At 29.7% G+C, this 21,028-nt stretch overlaps 3 protein-coding genes across 5 annotated transcripts; 2 read left to right on the forward strand and 1 right to left on the reverse strand.

The window, feature by feature from the left end:
• The first annotated feature begins 400 nt into the window (after positions 1–400).
• Positions 401–5,742, forward strand: LOC118069518 (dual serine/threonine and tyrosine protein kinase-like). 3 transcript variants are annotated; one of them, XM_035087688.1, is made up of 5 exons: positions 401–868; positions 1,031–1,203; positions 1,458–3,848; positions 3,994–4,137; positions 5,609–5,742. In XM_035087688.1, exons 2-5 carry the CDS (start codon positions 1,080–1,082, stop codon positions 5,635–5,637), a joined length of 2,688 nt encoding a protein of 895 aa, XP_034943579.1. In that variant the 5' UTR covers positions 401–868; positions 1,031–1,079; the 3' UTR covers positions 5,638–5,742. The 3 variants fall into 3 exon arrangements, with proteins under 3 accessions (XP_034943579.1, XP_034943578.1, XP_034943576.1); XM_035087687.1 differs by having other exon boundaries at positions 3,994–4,405; positions 5,609–5,741; XM_035087685.1 differs by lacking the exon at positions 5,609–5,742 and having other exon boundaries at positions 3,994–5,060.
• LOC118069519 (COMM domain-containing protein 7-like) lies at positions 5,736–6,552 on the reverse strand. Its single transcript, XM_035087689.1, has 2 exons — positions 6,242–6,552; positions 5,736–6,048 (listed from the first exon to the last, which is right to left on the reverse strand). The coding sequence occupies exons 1-2, from the start codon at positions 6,288–6,290 to the stop codon at positions 5,873–5,875; spliced, it is 225 nt and encodes a 74-aa protein (XP_034943580.1). The 5' UTR covers positions 6,291–6,552; the 3' UTR covers positions 5,736–5,872.
• Positions 6,544–20,591, forward strand: Dhc62B (Dynein heavy chain at 62B). The gene is made up of 9 exons (XM_035087684.1): positions 6,544–6,868; positions 7,111–7,293; positions 7,412–7,773; positions 7,887–10,663; positions 10,747–10,993; positions 11,805–18,717; positions 18,922–19,503; positions 19,589–19,852; positions 20,075–20,591. The coding sequence occupies exons 1-9, from the start codon at positions 6,731–6,733 to the stop codon at positions 20,423–20,425; spliced, it is 11,817 nt and encodes a 3,938-aa protein (XP_034943575.1). The 5' UTR covers positions 6,544–6,730; the 3' UTR covers positions 20,426–20,591.
• Positions 20,592–21,028: the final 437 nt, after the last annotated feature.

Genomic DNA, 21,028 nt, shown 5'->3' on the forward strand with positions numbered 1-21,028 from the left:
GTTTTAATCAGTTTGTTTTATTCCATACAATTCTAATAAATACTCGTACTTGTGTGAAACCATAAAAACGTTTATTAAAAACAAAATTTATTAATTAGTAAATAATTTAAATAAATATCATCTATTGTATAAAAAATTCAATAAAATGGTGTTAATTGATGATTAATTATATTTTAAGTGTAATTATTTTCAGATAAAAGTCTTTATAAAGTTATAATAATAATCATTTTTCTAAAAAATAATTTAAATGTATTGTTTAACAACCAGATTGTGATTAAAAAAAAAATTATCATACAAATTAATTATTAATTAATGAATAAAAATTTTCCTGTTTCCAAAGTCTAAATTTCCACCCCGCGATGTCAATAAGTGCTGCCTCGTTGCGGTTTATTTGCAAATTATTGGAGTTTTAGAGGTTATATTTTCTGATTTTGCATAATTTCTCCAGTTTATCATTTACATTTCAAGCTATTCAACAAGAAGAAGAAGAAAAACGTGAAATTTATAGAAGCATGCAATACATGGAAAATAAATTGAATAATTAATATTTGAAACTTAAATAAACTATTATTTCATTATGTGTCATTATTATGGAAATATTCTTTTCCTTTGAGTTGAACATTGACAATTGATTATAAAAGTTTATTAATTATAATTAAAATTAATTTAATAAAACTTAAGGTTGTCTGAAGTGTCTTAAATAAACTAGGCATGACTATTCATGATTTAATTGATAAAATAATTTAGTATCACCATTAAAGTACAGTGTTTTGGAGTATTATTTTTAACTGGGAAAAGATTATTAAAATTACTGAAATTCGCAGTAAATTTTAATCTATTACCCGGAAACTCGATGATTCTACATCAAGTAAGTTGTATTATATTTTTATTATCAAGATCTTCATCGATTGTGCGACACATTATTTTCTATGTAGATCTTTTCATGTTTTTACTCAATTCTTACGTCATTAGAATATTAACATTCCTAATGAAGATTATTGGATTAATAAAATCACCTTTATCTACTTAGGTGATGAGTAACAAACTTTGTTGAGCTAAATAATATCGAATCTCATAAAATGGTAAGCAAATTGCCACAAGAATTCCGAAGATATCAACGAAACCGCAATCGTCTGCGAAATATTTTCCAAGAAACTCAAAGTACATTGGAAATTATCAATCATGAAAACTTCTTTCCAGATGGTATTCTATTAATTAAAATAATTTTGATTCATTTTTTTTCAATATATTTCATCATCCTACTTTATTATGATTACATCATCCTAAATATGAGAAACATTGCTCAAAATTTTAACTACATCAGTATCTAAAAAAATTATTTATTTTATTTATTTATAAATTTTATTTTAAATAATATAAACTTTTCAAATGATTTAATCTACATGTTGAAGTCTAAATTAAAAGATTTAATTAAAAATATATTTTAAATATTTTAGAAAATATTATGGATGAATTACTACCCTCCTTGACCCTGGATCGTCTTACTTACATTCTGGACAATCACCCAGCGATTGTAATATCAGGCCAAGACTGTAAGTCAAAAGCAACATTAGTCAATCGTTGTTTAGGCCTAGATGTAATGCCACTAGCAGATGGTAATTGGCGATGGATTAAATTTAGTTACAGTCATACTAATAATGTGAGTGTGACTTTAGGATTGGAATACGAAGTTGTGGAAACAATTCAAATAAATGAAAAAACATGGGAGACACTTTCGATGGAAGATTTAATTCGACCTACTAATGAAGATCCCAATTGTCCTACAATTCTAGATGTTAAACTTGATCGACCGATGTTGAAAGAAGGAGTACAAATTTTTGTGGTACCTGACATAGCAGCAATTCGAACTCTTGCAAAAGGAGTTTTAGGAATTCTTCCAATTTTTTTATATGCATTGAGTGATTATCCTTTAAATGAAGAAAATACTAAAGAACTGAGAGAACTTAAAGAAACCTATCCATACCATCCTGTACTATTCGTTTCTTCTTTGGCAAAGATTATATTTGATAATATTGATGAAGATTTGACAGAATCAGAGCAACATCGATTGCAAAGTCAGGTTGAGAAAGAAAAAAATCATGTTTTAGAATTGGAAGAAAAAGAAGATGAAGGTTTGAATCTCGAAAAAATGAATTCTCTAGGTTTAACTTGGTTCGATCAATTAGGGAGTCTTGGTTTTTTACAAATAGATGAATCGGATGATGATCAAATGCCTTGGTTGAACGGTGGAAAATATATTAATTCAAATGATTTTATTGAATCTTGTGAAAGAATGGATCGAATTTTGCAATTTACTCGCAGTTGTCTCCAGACTTATCTCGTTAATGCAAGTAATTATCTCAATGGAGTTCAGACAAATGCACTTCGAAAGTTTATTTTGAGTGCTTACGATATGGCGAGAGAAATACAGATAACACCAAAGAGAATTCAGTATGCACAGCAAAAAGAAAGTGAGTTGTACACGAGTTTAATGAATATTGTCAATCAAAACCAAGATGAATTGACTGAATTAATACGAAAAATAATTCAAGAAATGAAAGATAATTGGTCTTTAACAGCAGATGAGAATCAAGATCAAAATTATACATTTAATGTTGAAGTTCAAAGACAGGTATTGAGGAAACTAAGTGAAAAAGTGGCACGACAATTAGTTACATCTGTCAATTGTTTGCGAGAAACATTTGTCGGTACTTTACAACGTTGTTTATTAGAATTAGAAAAAAGTTACGATCATGACTCGAATCTTTTAGCAAGTGATGCATTGAAACAAATTTTAACTGCTGCTTATAATGTCGAACTTCACAATTCATCTCCATCATTGATACATTCATTTTTGGAACGACTGAGACAACTGTTTAAATCATTACCTCTTCCCTGGTCATCAACGCCAACTTTAGATGCTACTTGGAAGAAAAAAGTGGTTTTAGATGTATTAAATTCTCTCTGTCCTGTAAGATTAGCCAAAACAATTTCTATGCAATTTCGAGATAAGATAAAGTCATCCCATGATGTGTTTCATGCAGCTCTGAGGTCATTGGAGAATCATTATTCTGGGAAATTAGAAAGAACTGAAGAACAAAAAGTAGCGATTAGAAAAATTCATGCTCCTAAATTAGCTAAATTATCATTAGAGTCAACGTCAATGAGTGATAAAGTTCGCTTTGGTATTCCTCATCAAGGCAAAGAAATAGGAAGAGGACAGTATGGAGTAGTTTTTGCATGTGATGGTTGGGGAGGTGCTCCAGGTCCATGTGCAGTTAAGTCAGTTATACCTCCAGATGAAAGGCATTGGAATGATTTAGCTATGGAATTTTATTATACAAGATCCATTCCCGATCACAAGAGAATAGTTAAACTCCGTGGCTCTATAATTGATGATACTTACGGTGGTGTTCATGGTGCTGGAGCAGCTGTATTATTAATAACAGATCGTCTTAGTCGTGATTTATATTGTGGACTACGAGCAGGACTATCTTGGATTGTGAGAATTCAAATAGCTATAGATGTACTTGAAGGAATTCGATATTTACACTCGCAAGGATTACTTCATCGTGATATTAAATTAAAAAATGTTTTATTAGATACTGAAAATCGTGCTAAATTAACAGATCTTGGATTTTGTATTACTGAAGCTATGATGTCTGGTAGCGTTGTTGGAACTCCAGTTCATATGGCGCCAGAACTTCTTTCTGGTCATTATGATAGTAGTGTTGATGTTTATGCTTTTGGCATCTTATTTTGGTATATTTGTGCTGGACACACCAAGATGCCTAATGCTTTCGAACAATTTCATAATAAAGAACAATTATGGACTAATGTTAGAAAAGGTTTGTAAATTTATTTTATTAATTATAAATAAATATTTAACTAATTCATTTGACCAATAGCTACCCATACCATTTATATAAGCATGAGTCAATATTTTATGCGATCAAAATTTTTATTCATATTTTTATTATTGGGAAATTCTAGGCCTTCGTCCAGAACGTCTGCCAAGTTTTGATGATGAATGTTGGCAACTCATGGAGCAATGTTGGGCAGGGGAGCCATCAAAGCGACCACTTCTTGGTGCAATTTTACCAGTTCTAGAGGCTATTCGTAACAAAGCGGATCTAGGCAAGTCTTTGGCAGAGCCTGATGTAAACAGACAGCAAGGTTCTTCTTCATCGTCTTATGAAACTATGAAAAATCCGGCTTTAGCCCTTGCTGAACCGAATAATCAGAGGGGGGCAACTTCTAGTCCTCATCTGAGACGTAGGACTTTTAGAGCACTCAAGTATCCAACTCTACACTTGACTAATTTATTTCAAGCAAGCGTGTGCTCGAATCTCTACGTTCAAATGCGCGAATATTAAACGACAATACTCAACATTACTTTGTAATGGTATTTGTGATTAATAAGACTGCTAAGAGAGAATGAGAATAATTTTTCAAATAATTGTCTTGATTTTAGAATTCAGCTTTTTCATTAGTACTAATACATTATCATTATATATCATTTTTAATACCCCCCTTTTTTTGTTTCTTTTAATACATTTAATTGTAATAATTAATGATGTTAAACTTGTGAGAGATAACTAATCGTATTTTTTAATATTTACTGATTAATCTCATACATTCAATACACATAAAGTATCACGAAAATTCTCGTTACGGGTCCACAGAAATGTCATTTAACTCAATGTACATTTAAAATTAAAAAAATTGATCATCTACAACTCGTGATAACCAGATTAACAATTACTCTACTGGCCTTATTATAGAAAAAAATATTTAATTAATGTTTGATATTATTATTGAGTACATTTATATTATTTATTACCCACGCTTGTAGTTTTGTATCAATTTTTGTAAAGGTACGACGCTATGAACGAGTCGTTAAAATATATTTGTAGAAAAATGTTTCTTTTTTAAAATTAATTATACATTGTTGAAAATAAATAATATATAAAATGATAATATTAATTAAACAGTTTAACAAACTGAGCATGACTTTTTGTTTTTTTTTGTAATATGCATACTAAATTAATTTTATCTAAAATTAGTCCAGAAATTTTTGTATCTTTTTTTGTTACATGAATTTGATGATAATTCATGATTGATTATTATTAAATAATAAAAATATATATGCCTTTAATTACATGATAATTTTATTGATAAATATTTATTTTAAGAAGACTAATTTTCAATATCGATTTCATTTTAAAATAATTTTATTATTGTTTTCTTAATAAATAATTATATTAAATTACTAGGTTAAAGTATTTTTAATATAAATCGGCAATAATGTTCAGTTGTCGTACAATTTACAAATCTTTAATCTAAAGAAGTAATCTATTTAATTTTTACATGACCCTAATATGTAATTCAAACTACAAGAATGTTGTGTTTTCAATTATTTATCGATTTATCTGTCGCCTAACCGATCTTGGAGACATATACTATCCAAATTGTCATACAAACGAAAACATAACACTCTAATAATAGATGTACATCAATAGAACAGAGATATTAAAAATGAAAGATTGTAGTTTTTTTTTTAAATTTACAATCAATATATTGGCTAATATTATGTCATTGTTTTCAGATGTACTCAGTAGTCTGAATAATGATTAATCATGAATCAAAGCTGTCACAAATCTGAGGATTGTAGGATCAACGGTTTAAAGACTTCAGCTGTTCAATACTAAAGAATAATAATTATATGTAATATGATGAGCTTTATTTTATTTTTATAATATTGTATAATAAAGAATTAATTTTTCTACTTTTTTAGAATAAAATTTTACAATTAATAGATATAAAATATGATATACTCAATTATATTAACATTGTATTAATTCTTATCTTGTTAAGTTAAAAAGTTTAAACTAGTCTGTGCTTTTTCTAAATCATGTAAAAATTTGTAAAATTGACTGAGTGTCATTTCTGTAAATATATCTCGTTTATTTCCATTATCATCCAGAAGAAGTTTTAACTGAAGGAATGTTTTTCCCGTTCGATCAGATTCACTAGTGGCTGCTGTAACTATTAATAAACAAAAAGGTTCTAATTTATTAACCTACAAATTGATATTGATAAAAATCAATCGAGTATTAGTTTATTTACTGATTTAAGTTGTGATGTACAATTGTTAGTGATTATTATATGCACAAATTAATTATTTATTAAACTATGATAAATTATTTATAATAAAAGTAAGGTTATTTTTTTATTTTACCTCCGAATTTCCATGAAATATCAATAACTTTATGCCTGGGTATCTCCATTGATAATTAAAATTAAATTTAAAAATGTATTTATTTGATTTTCAACTCAATTAATTGATTAATCTGTTGCATTACAAAAACAAAACAAATCGACGTAGTATACAATTTAGATGGCGTGACTCCATTTGTAAACTCGCATTTGATTCGTTGATTTGTATTGTAAGAGAATACCTCATGTGATTTTGTACGCTTGTGCAAAAGCGAAAATCGCAGTAGAAGGAGTAAGAAATAAGTGGTGAGGAGTCCAAAAACATTGAAGCAACTGAGGAACTCGTTTCTCAGTTCAACAATAATTGATGCCGTTATCGATATCTTTATAATTGTTCTTACTTTTTATTCCAATAATTTACTTGTTTATATTCTAATCTATTTCTTGTTAAATCTAGTTATTTAGTTATTTATTGATTTGAATAGAAAAAAAGGAATTTAGATACATCAAAATGTCAGAATCATCCAATTTTTACAATCTTTCTAATGCGAAAGTTTATCAGCCAAAAATGCGAGCATTACTATCGTTGAATGAATTTGACACGAAAATTAATGAAAAAAAAGGCCTGGGCAAATTCCAACTTGATAAGGTAATCGCAACTGTCGCGCGCCAAAAGGTTATAAGTTCATAAATGAAATCATTTTGAATATTTTAAGATTCAAGATTGAAAAAGAATTAATGATAAAAAGTATATTTTAAAAGAAATTAAATGGTTTGATATTTTTTTATCAATGATATGATATTTTAAAATATAAATGAAAAAAAAATGTTATGAAGATTTTTTTTAATTTATTTCAACATTTCTTTCATTTGTTGCATGTCAATATAAAGCTACGGATTGAAGAAGTGCAAGAATTAATGAAAATCACTGCTGTCAAGACAAAAAATCAAATACAGAAGAATATGAATGACTATCGAACTATACATCAATGTCACTTAGGCATTTCACCAAGACTTTGCTTAGAAAAAATGAAACAATTTGCTGATCAACTGCCAACTATTGGACTTCTTCCAGTAAATATATGCTTTCAGTCAACCAATACACAAGAACTTGGTGTTTATTTTTCAATCATCTACGAACTAATTATATCAGGTAATTATACCTGAGATTAACATTCGAATATTATTTTAGAATTGGAAGGATAAAATAAAGAAACTTGTACCACAAAAATTGCAAAAAAAATTCCGGGAATCTTTTGAATCACATCTGAAAGAGATTGAGAGTTTATATTATGATAGAATTCATGAAATTGGAGTGAATTGTGTGGTACCTTTGGATTTTAATTACGAAATTCTTCGCGAGCATTATTTTAGATTTGAAGGAAGGACAATTTATCGGCCTCGATATTTAAAAAATCGCCACAATTTAGAGAAGATATTCTTTTATTCTCATAAATTAATACGAAACATTTTTTTACGAGCACAATCATTACTTCCTCATGTCATTTGTGATTTGGAAACTTATCGTCAACTTGGATTCCTTGAACCGAACAAGTACACTTAAATATTATTTAATACTTGCTGATAAGATACATTTAGCAATCAACTAAAAAAGGCTCGTGGAAAAGATTTTATTAAGAATCTTCCAAATGATTTTTAATTTGCAGATTTTTTAACATCATTGATGAAGACATTGATAAAGGAATTTTAATTATCAAGAATACGTATTATGCTAGCATTGTTACTTTAGTTACAACTAAAAGATACGTCAATGATATTCCACCAAAATTATTACTTCAATTTCTTCAAGCTGCTTCGAAATTAATGTCTTATCAAATAATCAAGATGCTTATAAACAGCATCAATCATATGTTAAATATTCTAGATGATGATCTGGCTAGACCATGTATAAAATTTCAATTAAAATATGAGAATAATAATATCGTTATTATTCCTTTGAAAGAAGAATTTTATGAACGATTTCATATGGTATTGGATAGAATCAGTCATGCTGGATCATCTTTAAATTGTTTGGAATTATGGTTGGCAATGAAATCAGATAATGAGCTTATTTCAGCTGCTGTTCCTGACTGGTTTATGCAAGAATCACATGAACGATTGACATTTATTTTAGAAAAGCTTTGGAAATCTCTAGATAATTGTGTTGTAAATTTTCAAAATAAGTTTGAAATTATTTACAATTTAGAAAGTTACACAGAAATTGACCAGTTCATTAGCAAAGAGCATACTTTTGAAGAATATCTGAAGAGAATTCAAGATTTAAATAAGATTATCAGTGAAATTGATGGGCTATCTGAAAATGAGTATGTAGAAATAGGAAAAATCTATCAAGGCGGTACTAAAATTGGTTTAAAAAATCATGTCAAAAGAATGCGAGAGAATCTTATTCGACAATTATTAAAAATTCATCAGGATTTTAATCATCAAATTTGTTTTGAGTTTGAAATAATTCAAAACCGAGCTTTAACGATGCCCAAAACTACTAAAGAACTTCTTGAATTAGGACAGTATATGATTTATATAAATACAACATTTATGGAAGAAGTGATAAATAAAATTAAGTCCTCAATTTCAAACATGATTTCTCTAATGGAAATGACGAACTTTGATCCTAGTGATTATAAACTGAATACAAAAACTGTAAGCTGGTTATCAAACATTAAAGAGATACTTAAACAAAGTAATACTTTATATGAACAGACAAAGTTTGATCTTGAAGAGCAGTTGCGAGGAAAGATTAATGATTTAAATTTTGAAATAAGTGAAATATTTTCGCGATTAGTAATAATGAATGATATGGATGATGCTGATCGAATTCGGGAGTACATTGAAGACATGAGGAAATTTACTCTTGCATTAGAGAAATTTGATGAACAAGTGAAGTGGATAAATAGTGAGGAAAGTCTTTTTGGTTTCCCTCAAACCGTCTACCCTGGAATACTAGTGTTAAATAAATTAATTACGCCATTTTATCAATTAATTTATCTAGCTCTTAAATGGCAACGAGAAAGTGGAGCCTGGTTAGATGGTCCAATGGAGTACCTTGATGGTAATATTATTGAAACTCGTACAGCTGAATATTACGCTGAATTTAGTAAGATATCTAAATCTTTTCGTGCTAAATTAAAACATCAAATGGCTGATGAGTATTCTAATATTTTTACTGGATTTGTTGATGATCCGGACCCTTCTAAACAGCCTACTCCTGTAAAACTATGTACTCAATTACTTGACAATGTTAAATGGTTTCAAAAGTATCTTCCAATAGCAACTTGCTTTCTTAATCCTGCTCTCCAACAGAGACATTGGGATGAAATATCTAGTATTGTTGGTGTTGATGTTACTCCAGATGCTGGTACAACTCTCCGAAAAATTATCAATCAAAATTTGACCAAAGATTTAGATAAGTTTATTGAGATAAGTATTGGGGCATCAAGAGAATTATCTTTTCAAAAATTGTTTACTAAGATTACCCAAGAGTGGGAAGTGATGACATTTAGTACACTTGCTTACAAAGATGTTGGTACTATTTTAACTCAAGTAGATGACGTTCAGACAATTCTTGAAGAGCATATTGTAAAAATCCAGATGATGAGAGGTTCAGCTTTTTCTAAACCTATTGAAAATGACGTTAAAATTTTCTATGACCTTCTTTTGATGATTCAGAAGACTATCAACGAATGGACACAAGTTCAGATGCAATGGATGTACCTGCTACCAATTTTTTCTAGCAAGGATATCGTTAGTCAATTGCCAGAGGAAGGACTGATGTTTGAACAAGTTAATAAAATTTTCAGAGATGCCATGAAGTCTGTAGATCGCAATCCTCAAGTTAAAAATTCTGCAGGATCTGAAAGGCTTTACAGAGTCATGAAAAGAGCTAATGAATTATTAGAAAAAGTCAACGATGGAGTTATTAATTATTTAGAAAAGAAACGATTGTTTTTTCCACGATTTTTTTTCCTTAGCAATGATGATATGCTTGAAATCCTGTCGGAAACAAAAGATCCTTCAAAGGTACAACGTCATTTGAAAAAATGCTTTGAAGGAATAGCAAGACTTGGTATCAATGAAAATGATGAAATTCTATCAATGATCAGTGATGATAAAGAAGAAATAAACTTTCAAAAAATTATTTGTACCAAAGATGCTAAAGGTTGCGTTGAACGATGGCTAATCCAAGTAGAAGAGCAGATGATAAAATCTATAAAACATGAAATCATGATGAGTTATTATGATTATGAAAGTACTACAAGAGCTCGATGGGTGTTGATGTGGCCAGGACAAGTGGTACTTTGTGTTTCACAAATTTACTGGACTGCAGCTGTTCAAAATTGTTTTTCAACTCATATGGTTTCACCTCTTCAGATACTCTATGAGAATCTAAAGGTCCAAATGGTTGATATGATTAATTTAGTTCGAGGTAAATGAATTTAATAAATGTTTATTTATTTAGATTTATTAGTGGGTGTTAATGAGTAATATAAAAATTATGCTCTTTTGTAGGACAGTTAAAAGCACAAAATCGCACGACTCTCAATGCTTTGATTACAATAGACGTTCATGCTCAAGATGTGGTAAAGCTATTGATCGAGAAGGGAATTGTAAGTGAGACAGACTTCGAGTGGTTGGCACAATTACGTTATTATTGGAAAGACAATGTACTTATAAAAATTATTAATGCCACCGTACCTTATGCCTATGAATATTTAGGAAATTGTTCGAGACTTGTTATCACTCCTCTTACAGATCGGTAAATATTAATTATAATTAAACACATTGTTTGCAGTGTTGGGAATATAAAAAGAAAAAGTTTTCATTTTTGAATTACCATCTGATTGAAAATTAAAATATTGAAGTTATAAATTGATGAGTAATGAAAAATAAAAGTTCAAAACTTTTAGAATAATTTTCCTATCACTGCATAGCTGTACATTATCATTACAATCTTGTTATTAGGATTCTCGTGTTATAAATCTCAATTATTTAGAGAGATAATAATGAAGACGCTTGTGTTAAACAACTAGTTATTATAATCTTATCAGAAGCATATTTTAAAACAATTGTTTACTTAATAAACCGTTGAGGAAAGTTCAATTCAAATTTTTTTTAAATAATAATTTATCATATGAAAACGTATTTTATTAAATGGTAATTTTTTACAAAATAATTTTTTATATAATTTTAGTTTAATATTAATTCATTCATTTAAATTTAAATGTGTCTGTTTCAAAAGATGAAATAATTTGTATTATTACTCTTGCAAAATGAATTTTGTGTAATATTTATGGAGCTATTGTTTATTATTGTATTGAACATTAATTAAAAGTATTCGTGGAATTTATTCATTTATTTTGTTCTGAAGTTAATATATAGCATCAATTTATTAATGCTTCAATATTTTTAAATAATGAAAACTCTTTTTTAGAAAACTTTTATTTTAAAAATTTACATGGTTAATATCATAAACAAGTAAATAAATTGAATTACCTAAATTCAAATATAATTTTACAAAATGTTGATTTATTGATTTCATCATAATAATAAATATTATAAATTTCCAGATGCTACAGAACTTTGATTGGAGCTTATTCTCTTCATTTGAATGGAGCTCCTGAAGGTCCAGCAGGAACGGGAAAAACAGAAACGACGAAAGACCTAGCACGAGCAATAGCTGTTCAATGTGTTGTCTTCAACTGCTCAGAAAGTTTAGATTACAAAAACATGGGGAAATTTTTCAAAGGACTAGCATCGTGTGGAGCTTGGGCCTGTTTCGATGAATTTAATCGAATCGAATTAGAAGTACTTTCTGTAGTAGCACAGCAGATTTTATGTATTATTCAAGCTGTCAGAGCGAACCTAACAACATTTGTCTTTGAAGGAACTGAGTTAACTTTAAATCCTGCGGTTTACATTTGTATCACAATGAATCCTGGGTATGCAGGTCGTTCTGAGCTTCCTGATAATCTTAAAGTTCTTTTCAGAACTGTTGCCATGATGGTACCAGACTATGCCATGATTGCTGAAATTTTTCTTTACTCTTCCGGTTTCTACGAAGCAAGAACTTTAGCTGTAAAAATTGTATCTACATTCAAACTGTGTTCAGAACAACTTTCTACTCAAGCTCACTATGATTATGGAATGAGAGCAGTTAAAGCTGTTTTAACTACAGCACAAAATTTAAAATCAAAATTCCCTGATGAAGATGAATTAGTTCTGATTCTTCGATCAATTGTTGACGTAAACCTGCCTAAATTTTTATCCCATGACATTCCATTGTTTCAAGGAATTATATCTGATTTATTTCCTGGAGTAAATTTACCATCTCCTGATTATGAAATGTTAATAAAAGCTCTACAAACAATTGCTGATCAACGAAATCTCCAATTATATGACGGATTTCTACTCAAAATAATTCAAACTTATGAAATGATGATAGTCCGATATGGCTTAATGCTAGTTGGTGGTCCTTTTGGAGGTAAAACATCTGTTTTACATACTCTAGCTGATGCATTGACGTTGGTGGACAAGTGGAAAAATGTCGATGATATTTCAACAATTTACACGACTATAAATCCAAAGTCCATTTCTATAGGACAGCTTTATGGACAGTTTGATCATATTTCTAGCGAATGGACTGACGGAGTTATTTCAAAAATATTTCGAAAATTTAGTTCTGATGAATCTTTGTCCAGAAAATGGATCATTTTTGATGGACCAGTTGATGCAGTATGGATAGAAAACTTAAATACAGTCCTTGATGATAATAAGAAATTATGTTTAACTTCTGGAGAAGTGCTACAAATGACAGGAACTATGTCAATGGTATTCGAAACAATGGATCTGCTTCAAGCATCACCAGCTACCGTCTCCAGATGTGGTATGATTTACATTGAGCCTCAGGTGTTTAATTGGAAATATTTTATAGAATCTTGGTATAATACATTAAACTTAAAATGGGCTAAAGGTAGCATGACTTTAATAAAAGATCTTTTTGAATGGCTAATTGATATATGCTTGGAGTTCACTCTAAAAAAGTGTCGAATTTCTCTCTATTCTGGACAGTTAAATCAATTTATGTCGACTTTAAGTTTATTCCAAATATTTTGCGACGATGCAATGGAAGAAAATGGAGCGGAAAAAAATATTGAAAGCTATATCAGCTCTTGGATCCAAGCTGCAATGATGTTGGCAGTGGTTTGGGGAATCGGAGGTACTTTGGATGCAGATTCTCGAGTTCATTTTAATCATTTCTGTGCTAGTCTTTGGAAAAATCAAGTTGAAACACATCCAGTACCTTCAAGTGTTGCAGAAGATTTGATTTCATTACCATCAGAAGGCATGATTTATGATAATTATTATACTTTTAAAGGTAAAGGAGCATGGAAGACGTTTGAAGATAACTTGAAGAATGAAAAAGTTCTTGAAAAACTTAGTATTAATCAGATAGTTGTTCCAACAGTTGATACTCTAAGATATCAATACCTCTTTTTGAAGCATATCAAACATGGAAGAAGATTTTTATTCTATGGAGAAACAGGAACAGGAAAGAGCTTTTATATTCAAAACATTATAATGAATAAGTTAGATCAGAAGAGCTATTTACCAAATATGATCACCTTTACACCACAAACAACAGCAGCTGAGACTCAAGAATTAGTTATAAATAAATTATTTAGACATAAAAAAAATATGTATCGTCCAATTGATACATCTTGTTGTATTGTTTTTATTGATGACATTAACATGTCTGCTAAAGAAACATATGGAGCTCAACCAGCCATTGAATTACTTAGACAAGTGTTTGATCATAATCATTGGTATGACTTGAAACAAGTAGAAAAAATGTATATTTTAGATACGATATTTATTTGTGCAATGGCACCACCAGGAGGTAGTAGGCAAGAAATTTATCAAAGATTTCTCAGGCATTTCAATTTATTTTCAATCAATCATTTTTCTGATAAAAGTATTTTACGAATTTTCACTCATTTATCACTAATTGGGTTAAAACGTAATGGATTTGCCTCGGATATTAACACTGTAATTGATGAAATTGTAAACGCAACTTTAGAAGTTTTTAAAAGAGTAGGTAATGAATTGAGACCAACTCCAATGAAGTCTCATTATTTAATTAATTTACGAGATTTTGCTAAAGTTATTATTGGCTGTATTATGATTAGAAAAGAGTCTGTAGTATCAAAAACTACTTTTACCCGTCTGTGGGTTCATGAGACTTTAAGAATATTTGGTGATCGCTTAGTTGATCAGAAAGATCGACATTGGCTTTTTTTACAAATAAAACATGCTGTTCAACATTCGTTGAAGGAATCGTTTGATACAGCTTTCAATAACTTACCAAAGTTTGAGGGTCAATTGACAGAAGAGAGTCTGGAAGATTTAATTTTTGGAAACTTTATGAACATTGATGTACCGGTGATAGACAGAAGATATGAAGAAGTATCTGTGATGAAAGATTTTGAAGAGATAGCTTTTCAATGTATTGAAGATTACAATTTAAGTCATACTACTAAATTAGAAATAATTCCATTTAAATTTGCTTTGAAACATTTAGCAAGAATAAGTAGAGTTCTAGCGATTCCTGGAGGAAGTTTATTGATGATTGGGCTTAAAGGATCTGGACGACAATCCTTGACAAGATTAGCAGCTCATATGACAAGCTATCAACTGTTCCAATCTAAGATTGGTAATTTATATGATCTAGATGAGTGGAGAGAAGACATTAAAAAAATTCTAAAAATGTCTGGTGGTACTGGAAAAGATGTGGTATTTCTTTTTACTGAAGAGCAGATAAAAAATGAAGTATTTCTAAGTGATATTAACAGCTTGTTAAATTTAGGAGAAATTCCGAATTTATTTAATCCAGAAGAGAAGCAAGAAATAATAGAAATGTGTCGATTGGCAGCTCAAAATAATGATAGAAATTTAGATTTATCAGTGCTGACAATTTTATCATATTTTGTTAATCGTTGTAAAGAAAAATTACACCTTATGCTGTGTTTCAGTTCTATTGGAGACAAATTACACGCTAGAATAAGATTATTTCCAAGTATTGTTAACTGTTGTACAATCGATTGGTTTGAAGTTTGGCCTGAGGAGGCTTTGGAACAAGTCTGTGTTAAATTTATCACAAATATCAATATCACAGAAAGCGATAAAATTAATGTTGTTCAGGCTTGCAAGTACTTTCATAGTTGTGCCAAAAATGTTAGTGATAACTTTTATCGATCTTCTGGAAGGAAAACATATGTTACAACAACAACCTTCTTGGATTTAATTAGAGTTTATGAAAAATTAATGAGTGAAAAGCAGAATGAAATAATACACCTGAAGGATAGGTATTTAAATGGTGTAAATAAATTAATTTTTGCTGCTAAACAAATAGAAAAAATAAAAGAAGATCTTCAAAAATTAAAGCCTGGACTTGAAGAATCTGCTAAACAAACAACTGAAATGATGAAAATAATTGAAGCTGAAAATATAACAGTAGAAAAAACGATGGCTTTGGTGAAGAAGGATGAAGATTCTGCTAACTATCAAGCAGAAATAGCTAAAGCTTTAAAAGCTGAATGTGAAGCAGATCTTGCTGAAGCTCTTCCTGTTCTTGAAGAAGCTCTAGAAGCTTTGAATATTCTTAAACCAAGTGATATATCTTTTATTAAAGTCATGAAAAATCCACCAGCTGGAGTTAAACTTGTCATGTCAGCAATCTGTGTAATGCTTCAAATTCCACCTGATAGAAAAATCATCCCAGAAACTGGGAAAACTTCATTAGATTATTGGACTCCAAGCAAAAAACTCCTAAGTGATATAAAATTCCTTGAACATTTACGGAATTATGATAAAGACAATATACCTGAAAAAATTATCCATGAAATCAAGAAAACTTATTTATCCAATCCAAATTTTACACCTTCAGTCGTTGCAAAAGCTTCTCAAGCAGCTCAAGGTTTATGCAAGTGGGTTCGTGCTATAGTACTTTATGATAAAGTTGCTAAAGAAGTGGCACCAAAAAAAGCTCAACTGGAGATAGCAGAAAAAGATTATTCAAATATCTTAGCTGTGCTTGAAGAGAAACGACAATCATTGTTGGAACTTAATGAAAAATTATCAGAACTGAAGACGAATCTCCAGACAATTCTAGAGAAGAAAACTGACTTAGAAAACCAAGTGTCCAATTGTAAAAATCAATTAATTCGAGCTGAAAAACTTATTAGTGGGTTGGGTAATGAGAAAGATCGATGGACAATGATGGCAGAAAGACTTCAGATCTCTTATAATACTTTACCAGGAGATATTCTAATTTCTTCTGGTATTATAGCGTACTTGGGACCCTTTACATCTAATTATCGATCAGATTGTGTCGATAAATGGACTGCTTTCGTCAAGAATTTAAATATTTCTTGCTCTGACAGTTATAATTTTATCAATAACCTAGGTTCTGATGTTGAAATAAACTCATGGAATATTTTTAGCTTGCCTCGTGATTCGTTTTCAACAGAGAATGCAATTATTATGAGCAATTCAAAGAAATGGAGTTTATGTATCGATCCTCAAAGCCAAGCAAATAAGTGGATTCGGAACATGGAAAAATTAAGTGAACTTGAAGTAGTTAAATTAAATGATAATTACATGAAAATAATTGAACAGTGTATTGAATATGGTAAACCAGTTTTAATTGAGAATATTCTTGAAGAGTTGGATACTTCATTAGATCCTATATTAATGAAGAATATCTACACTATTAATAAAGCATATTACATTACTTGTGGAGAAAAAGTAATATCTTATGATCCAAGATTTAGATTATATATGACTACTAAATTACGTAATCCACACTTCTTGCCGGAAGTTTATAATAAAGTGACATTAATAAATTTTGCTCTAACAACTGTAGGTCTTGAAGATCAGTTATTAGAAATTGTTGTAGCCAAAGAGAGGCCTGATCTTCAAGAAAAACGAGAACAATTGATTGTTCAAAAAGCAACGAACCTAAAGACTTTGCAGGAAATTGAAGATAATATTTTAAAAACTCTCTCTACAAGTGGATCAAAGATTCTAGATGATGAAGAAGCTGTAGAAATTTTAGACTCATTGAAAATATTATCGGTAAATATATTAAAAAAACAAGAATCTACCAAAGAAACAGAACGAAAGATTGAAGTTTTCCGATGTAATTATAAATCCTTTGCAAATTATAGTTCTTTTCTTTTTTATACTCTTACTGATTTACCAAACATCAATCCAATGTACCAATTTTCTCTAACTTGGTTTATTAATCTTTATATTATTTCCATTGAGACTGCTAATAAAAGTAAAATTCTCAAGCAAAGATTGATATTCTTAAGAGATACTTTTACTTATAATCTCTATCAGAATGTTAGCAGATCTCTATTTGAAAGAGACAAGTTGTTATATTCTTTTTTGTTGTACACAACTATTTTATCAGTAAACCAAGAAATAAAGAAAGAAGAATATAAATTTTTCTTATCTGAAGGGATAATAGTAGGAAAAGTTGAAGAAAATCCAGCTAAAGATTGGCTTCCGGCACGCTATTGGGAGGAAATATGTCGTCTTGATAGTCTTCCTTCATTTGCAGGATTTCGTGAAGATTTTAAAAATAATTTAAATATTTGGAAACAATTTTATGATTCAACTTCTCTAACAGATGTGTTTATTCCTGAATATTGGAATAAAAGATTGTCAGATTTTCAGAAGTTATTTATCATCAAAGCAGTCAAGCCGGATATTATTACTAAAGAGATCATGAAATTCATAGAGAAAGGACTAGGACAAAGATTTATCACTCCACCGACTTTTGACATATCAAAGTCTTTCTTAGATTCAAACTGTTTAACTCCTCTAATATTTATTCTCCGTCCTGGGTTTGATCCCATGAGGGCTTTAGCTAACTTTGCTGCCACTATGAACTTTTCTTCCAAATTTGACTCCACTTCTTTAGGTCAAGGTCAAGGCCCCAAAGCACAAAGATTGATAGAAGAGGCTAAAGGTTCAGGTTCTTGGGTTTGTCTTCAGAATTGTCATCTTGGAGTATCGTGGTTGCCCACTTTAGAAAAAATTTGTGAAAAAATGGACACAACAAATACAAATGCTGATTTTAGACTATGGTTGACAAGTTATCCTTCGGAAGAATTTCCAATTTCTATTCTTCAAAATAGTGTAAAAATAATTGATGAACCACCGACGGGTTTACAGCAAAATTTATTACGATCGTATACTTCAGAACCAGTAAATAATCCAGAATTTTACGAAGGCTGTCCTGGGAAAGAAAAAGTGTTTTCAAGACTCCTATATGGCTTATGTTTCTTTCATGCTTTGGTACAAGAACGAAGGAATTATGGAGCCCAGGGATGGAATATTAAATATGAATTCAATGAATCTGATTTTCAGATATCTGTTTGTCAACTGAAAATATTTATCAACGACTATGATGAGGTATGTTTTTTTAATTATTAATATTAATAGAAAGTTAATAAGCTGGTTATTAATTAAAAGTATTGATCATGTTCTGTTTATAAATAAATTTTATGATCTACTATTAGCTAATGATTGTTCGAAGCAATGATTTAAATACGTCAGAAGAATGTTCAGCTTGATGTAGATAAATAACTCTTCTAACATTATTGCTTTTTATTGCAGATTCCTATCAAAGCAATTACTTATTTAACTGGAGAATGTAATTACGGAGGCAGAGTAACAGATGACCGAGATCGTCGATGTTTAATGACAATTTTACAAGATTTCTATAATGAAGATATAATAAATGATAATAGTTACACATTTTTAAATGGACTTGAATATAGTTTACCGAAAAAAAATGATTACCAAAGCTATTTAAAAAAAATTCAAGCTCTCCCTTCAAGTCCATCACCCGAAGTTTTTGGTCTTCACTTCAATGCAGAGATTAGTCGTAATCTAGAGATTTCCAAAACCTTTTTTGATTCGATGATGAAAATCCAAGGTTCTACTGTAGTTAGAGATAGTTATGAACAAGATGAATTTTTGATCAAACTCAAGAATGATATTTATGATAAGCTTCCACCACTTTTTGATCTTGATGAGGCTAAAAAAATGTATCCAGTTTCTTATGAAGAATCAATGAACACAGTTCTTGTTCAGGAAATCGAAAGATTTAATATCCTCCATAGAGAAATACGCAGGTCACTAGAGATAATGGAAAAAACTGTGCTGGGAATGATAGTAATGACTGTTGAAATGGAGGTAAAAATTTTCATAAATAATCTAATATTTTACTATTCATTAACAAAGATCAGTTTTAAGATTATTTTTTATTTTTTTTTGATAGACTTTCATTCAACAAATTTTAAATGCTAAACTTCCTTCAAGATGGATGCAAGCCAGTACTTATCCCAGTTTAAAGTCTCTTTCAGGTTTTATAAATGATTTCATTGAGAGATTAAATTTTTTCAAAAAGTGGTTGGACCATGGAAAGCCTTCAAGTTTTTGGATATCAGGATTTTCATTTATCCATGGATTTCTGACTAGTGTTTTACAAAATTTTGCTCGAAAGTATCAAATGTCAATTGACAAAGTAGATTTAGACTTTGAGGTATTGATAAAATGTTTCAAATATTTCTCTCTATTCCTTAATTAATTTAATTAACACAAGTTTTACTCATTACATAAATATTTCAAATATGAAAAAATTTTATAATTAGAGTTGTATATAAAATGTATGTACTTTACTCCAATAATTTTTAAATTACATTCAACTGTATAATTAGTATTGATCAGAAATTTTTTGGGAACATTAAATAATTATTATTTTTAGGTGATGTCTGTTTACACAATCTCAGAGGCTCCTGTCGATGGAGTTTATGTCTATGGAATGTATTTAGCTGGCGGTAGATGGGATATAGATAAAACAGTTCTCGTTGAGAGTCAACCGAAAGTGCTATGGGATTTGATGCCTATTGTTTGGCTTAAGCCAAGCGAAATTTCATGTATAAAGATAGGAAAACGATATGAGTGCCCTTTATACATAACATCAGCACGATTTGGTACACTGAAAACAACGGGACATTCAACTAATTACGTTTTAATGATTTTGCTTGACACAGAATTACCAGTGAGTCATTGGATCAAACGAGGCCTTGCTCTTTTATGTCAACTAGATGATTGAGGAAGATTCTTCGTTTAACTAGCTCGTTTAACTTTTTAAAATAATATTCAACTAAGTAGACTTATTATTATTCGGATGATTCTGTTGGAAGTGTGTTTAATTAATAATCTAGGAAGTTCGTCAAAGCCACACCCTTTGAAGTTTGAAAATAAAAAACAAGAAAATGAGTAGCTTCTTGCGCATAATAAATTTCTACTAATGTATATAAATAATTATTTTATTGTATTAAAATATTTTGTATAAAATTTCATATTTTACGATGCAGATTTTTAATGTAGCTAACTGATAGACTTCTAGACCTTATTACATCGCCATTCTCATCAGTATTTGCGACTTGAGACAGACTGCACTATTTTGCGTCTGCGCTTATATAAAATATATAATACGTATGTCTGTTCAGATGTGTTAAATCGTCAACCAGAAGTTGAACACACACACACACACATCTGTGATTAAATAATACAATACCTACTTGCTGAGGTGTAAATATTTTGAGTCAAACACAATTTTTTACCCATTATGAGGAATCAATGAATGATAATTAAATTTTAAATTATTATTTTTGCTACTTCTAAGTTAAATAATATTATTTTAACATCCTTT

Source organism: Chelonus insularis, unplaced genomic scaffold (assembly GCF_013357705.1).
Source record: "Chelonus insularis isolate UGA/USDA-ARS -01 unplaced genomic scaffold, ASM1335770v1 contig_41_pilon, whole genome shotgun sequence".
Taxonomy (NCBI): Eukaryota; Metazoa; Arthropoda; class Insecta; order Hymenoptera; family Braconidae; genus Chelonus; species Chelonus insularis.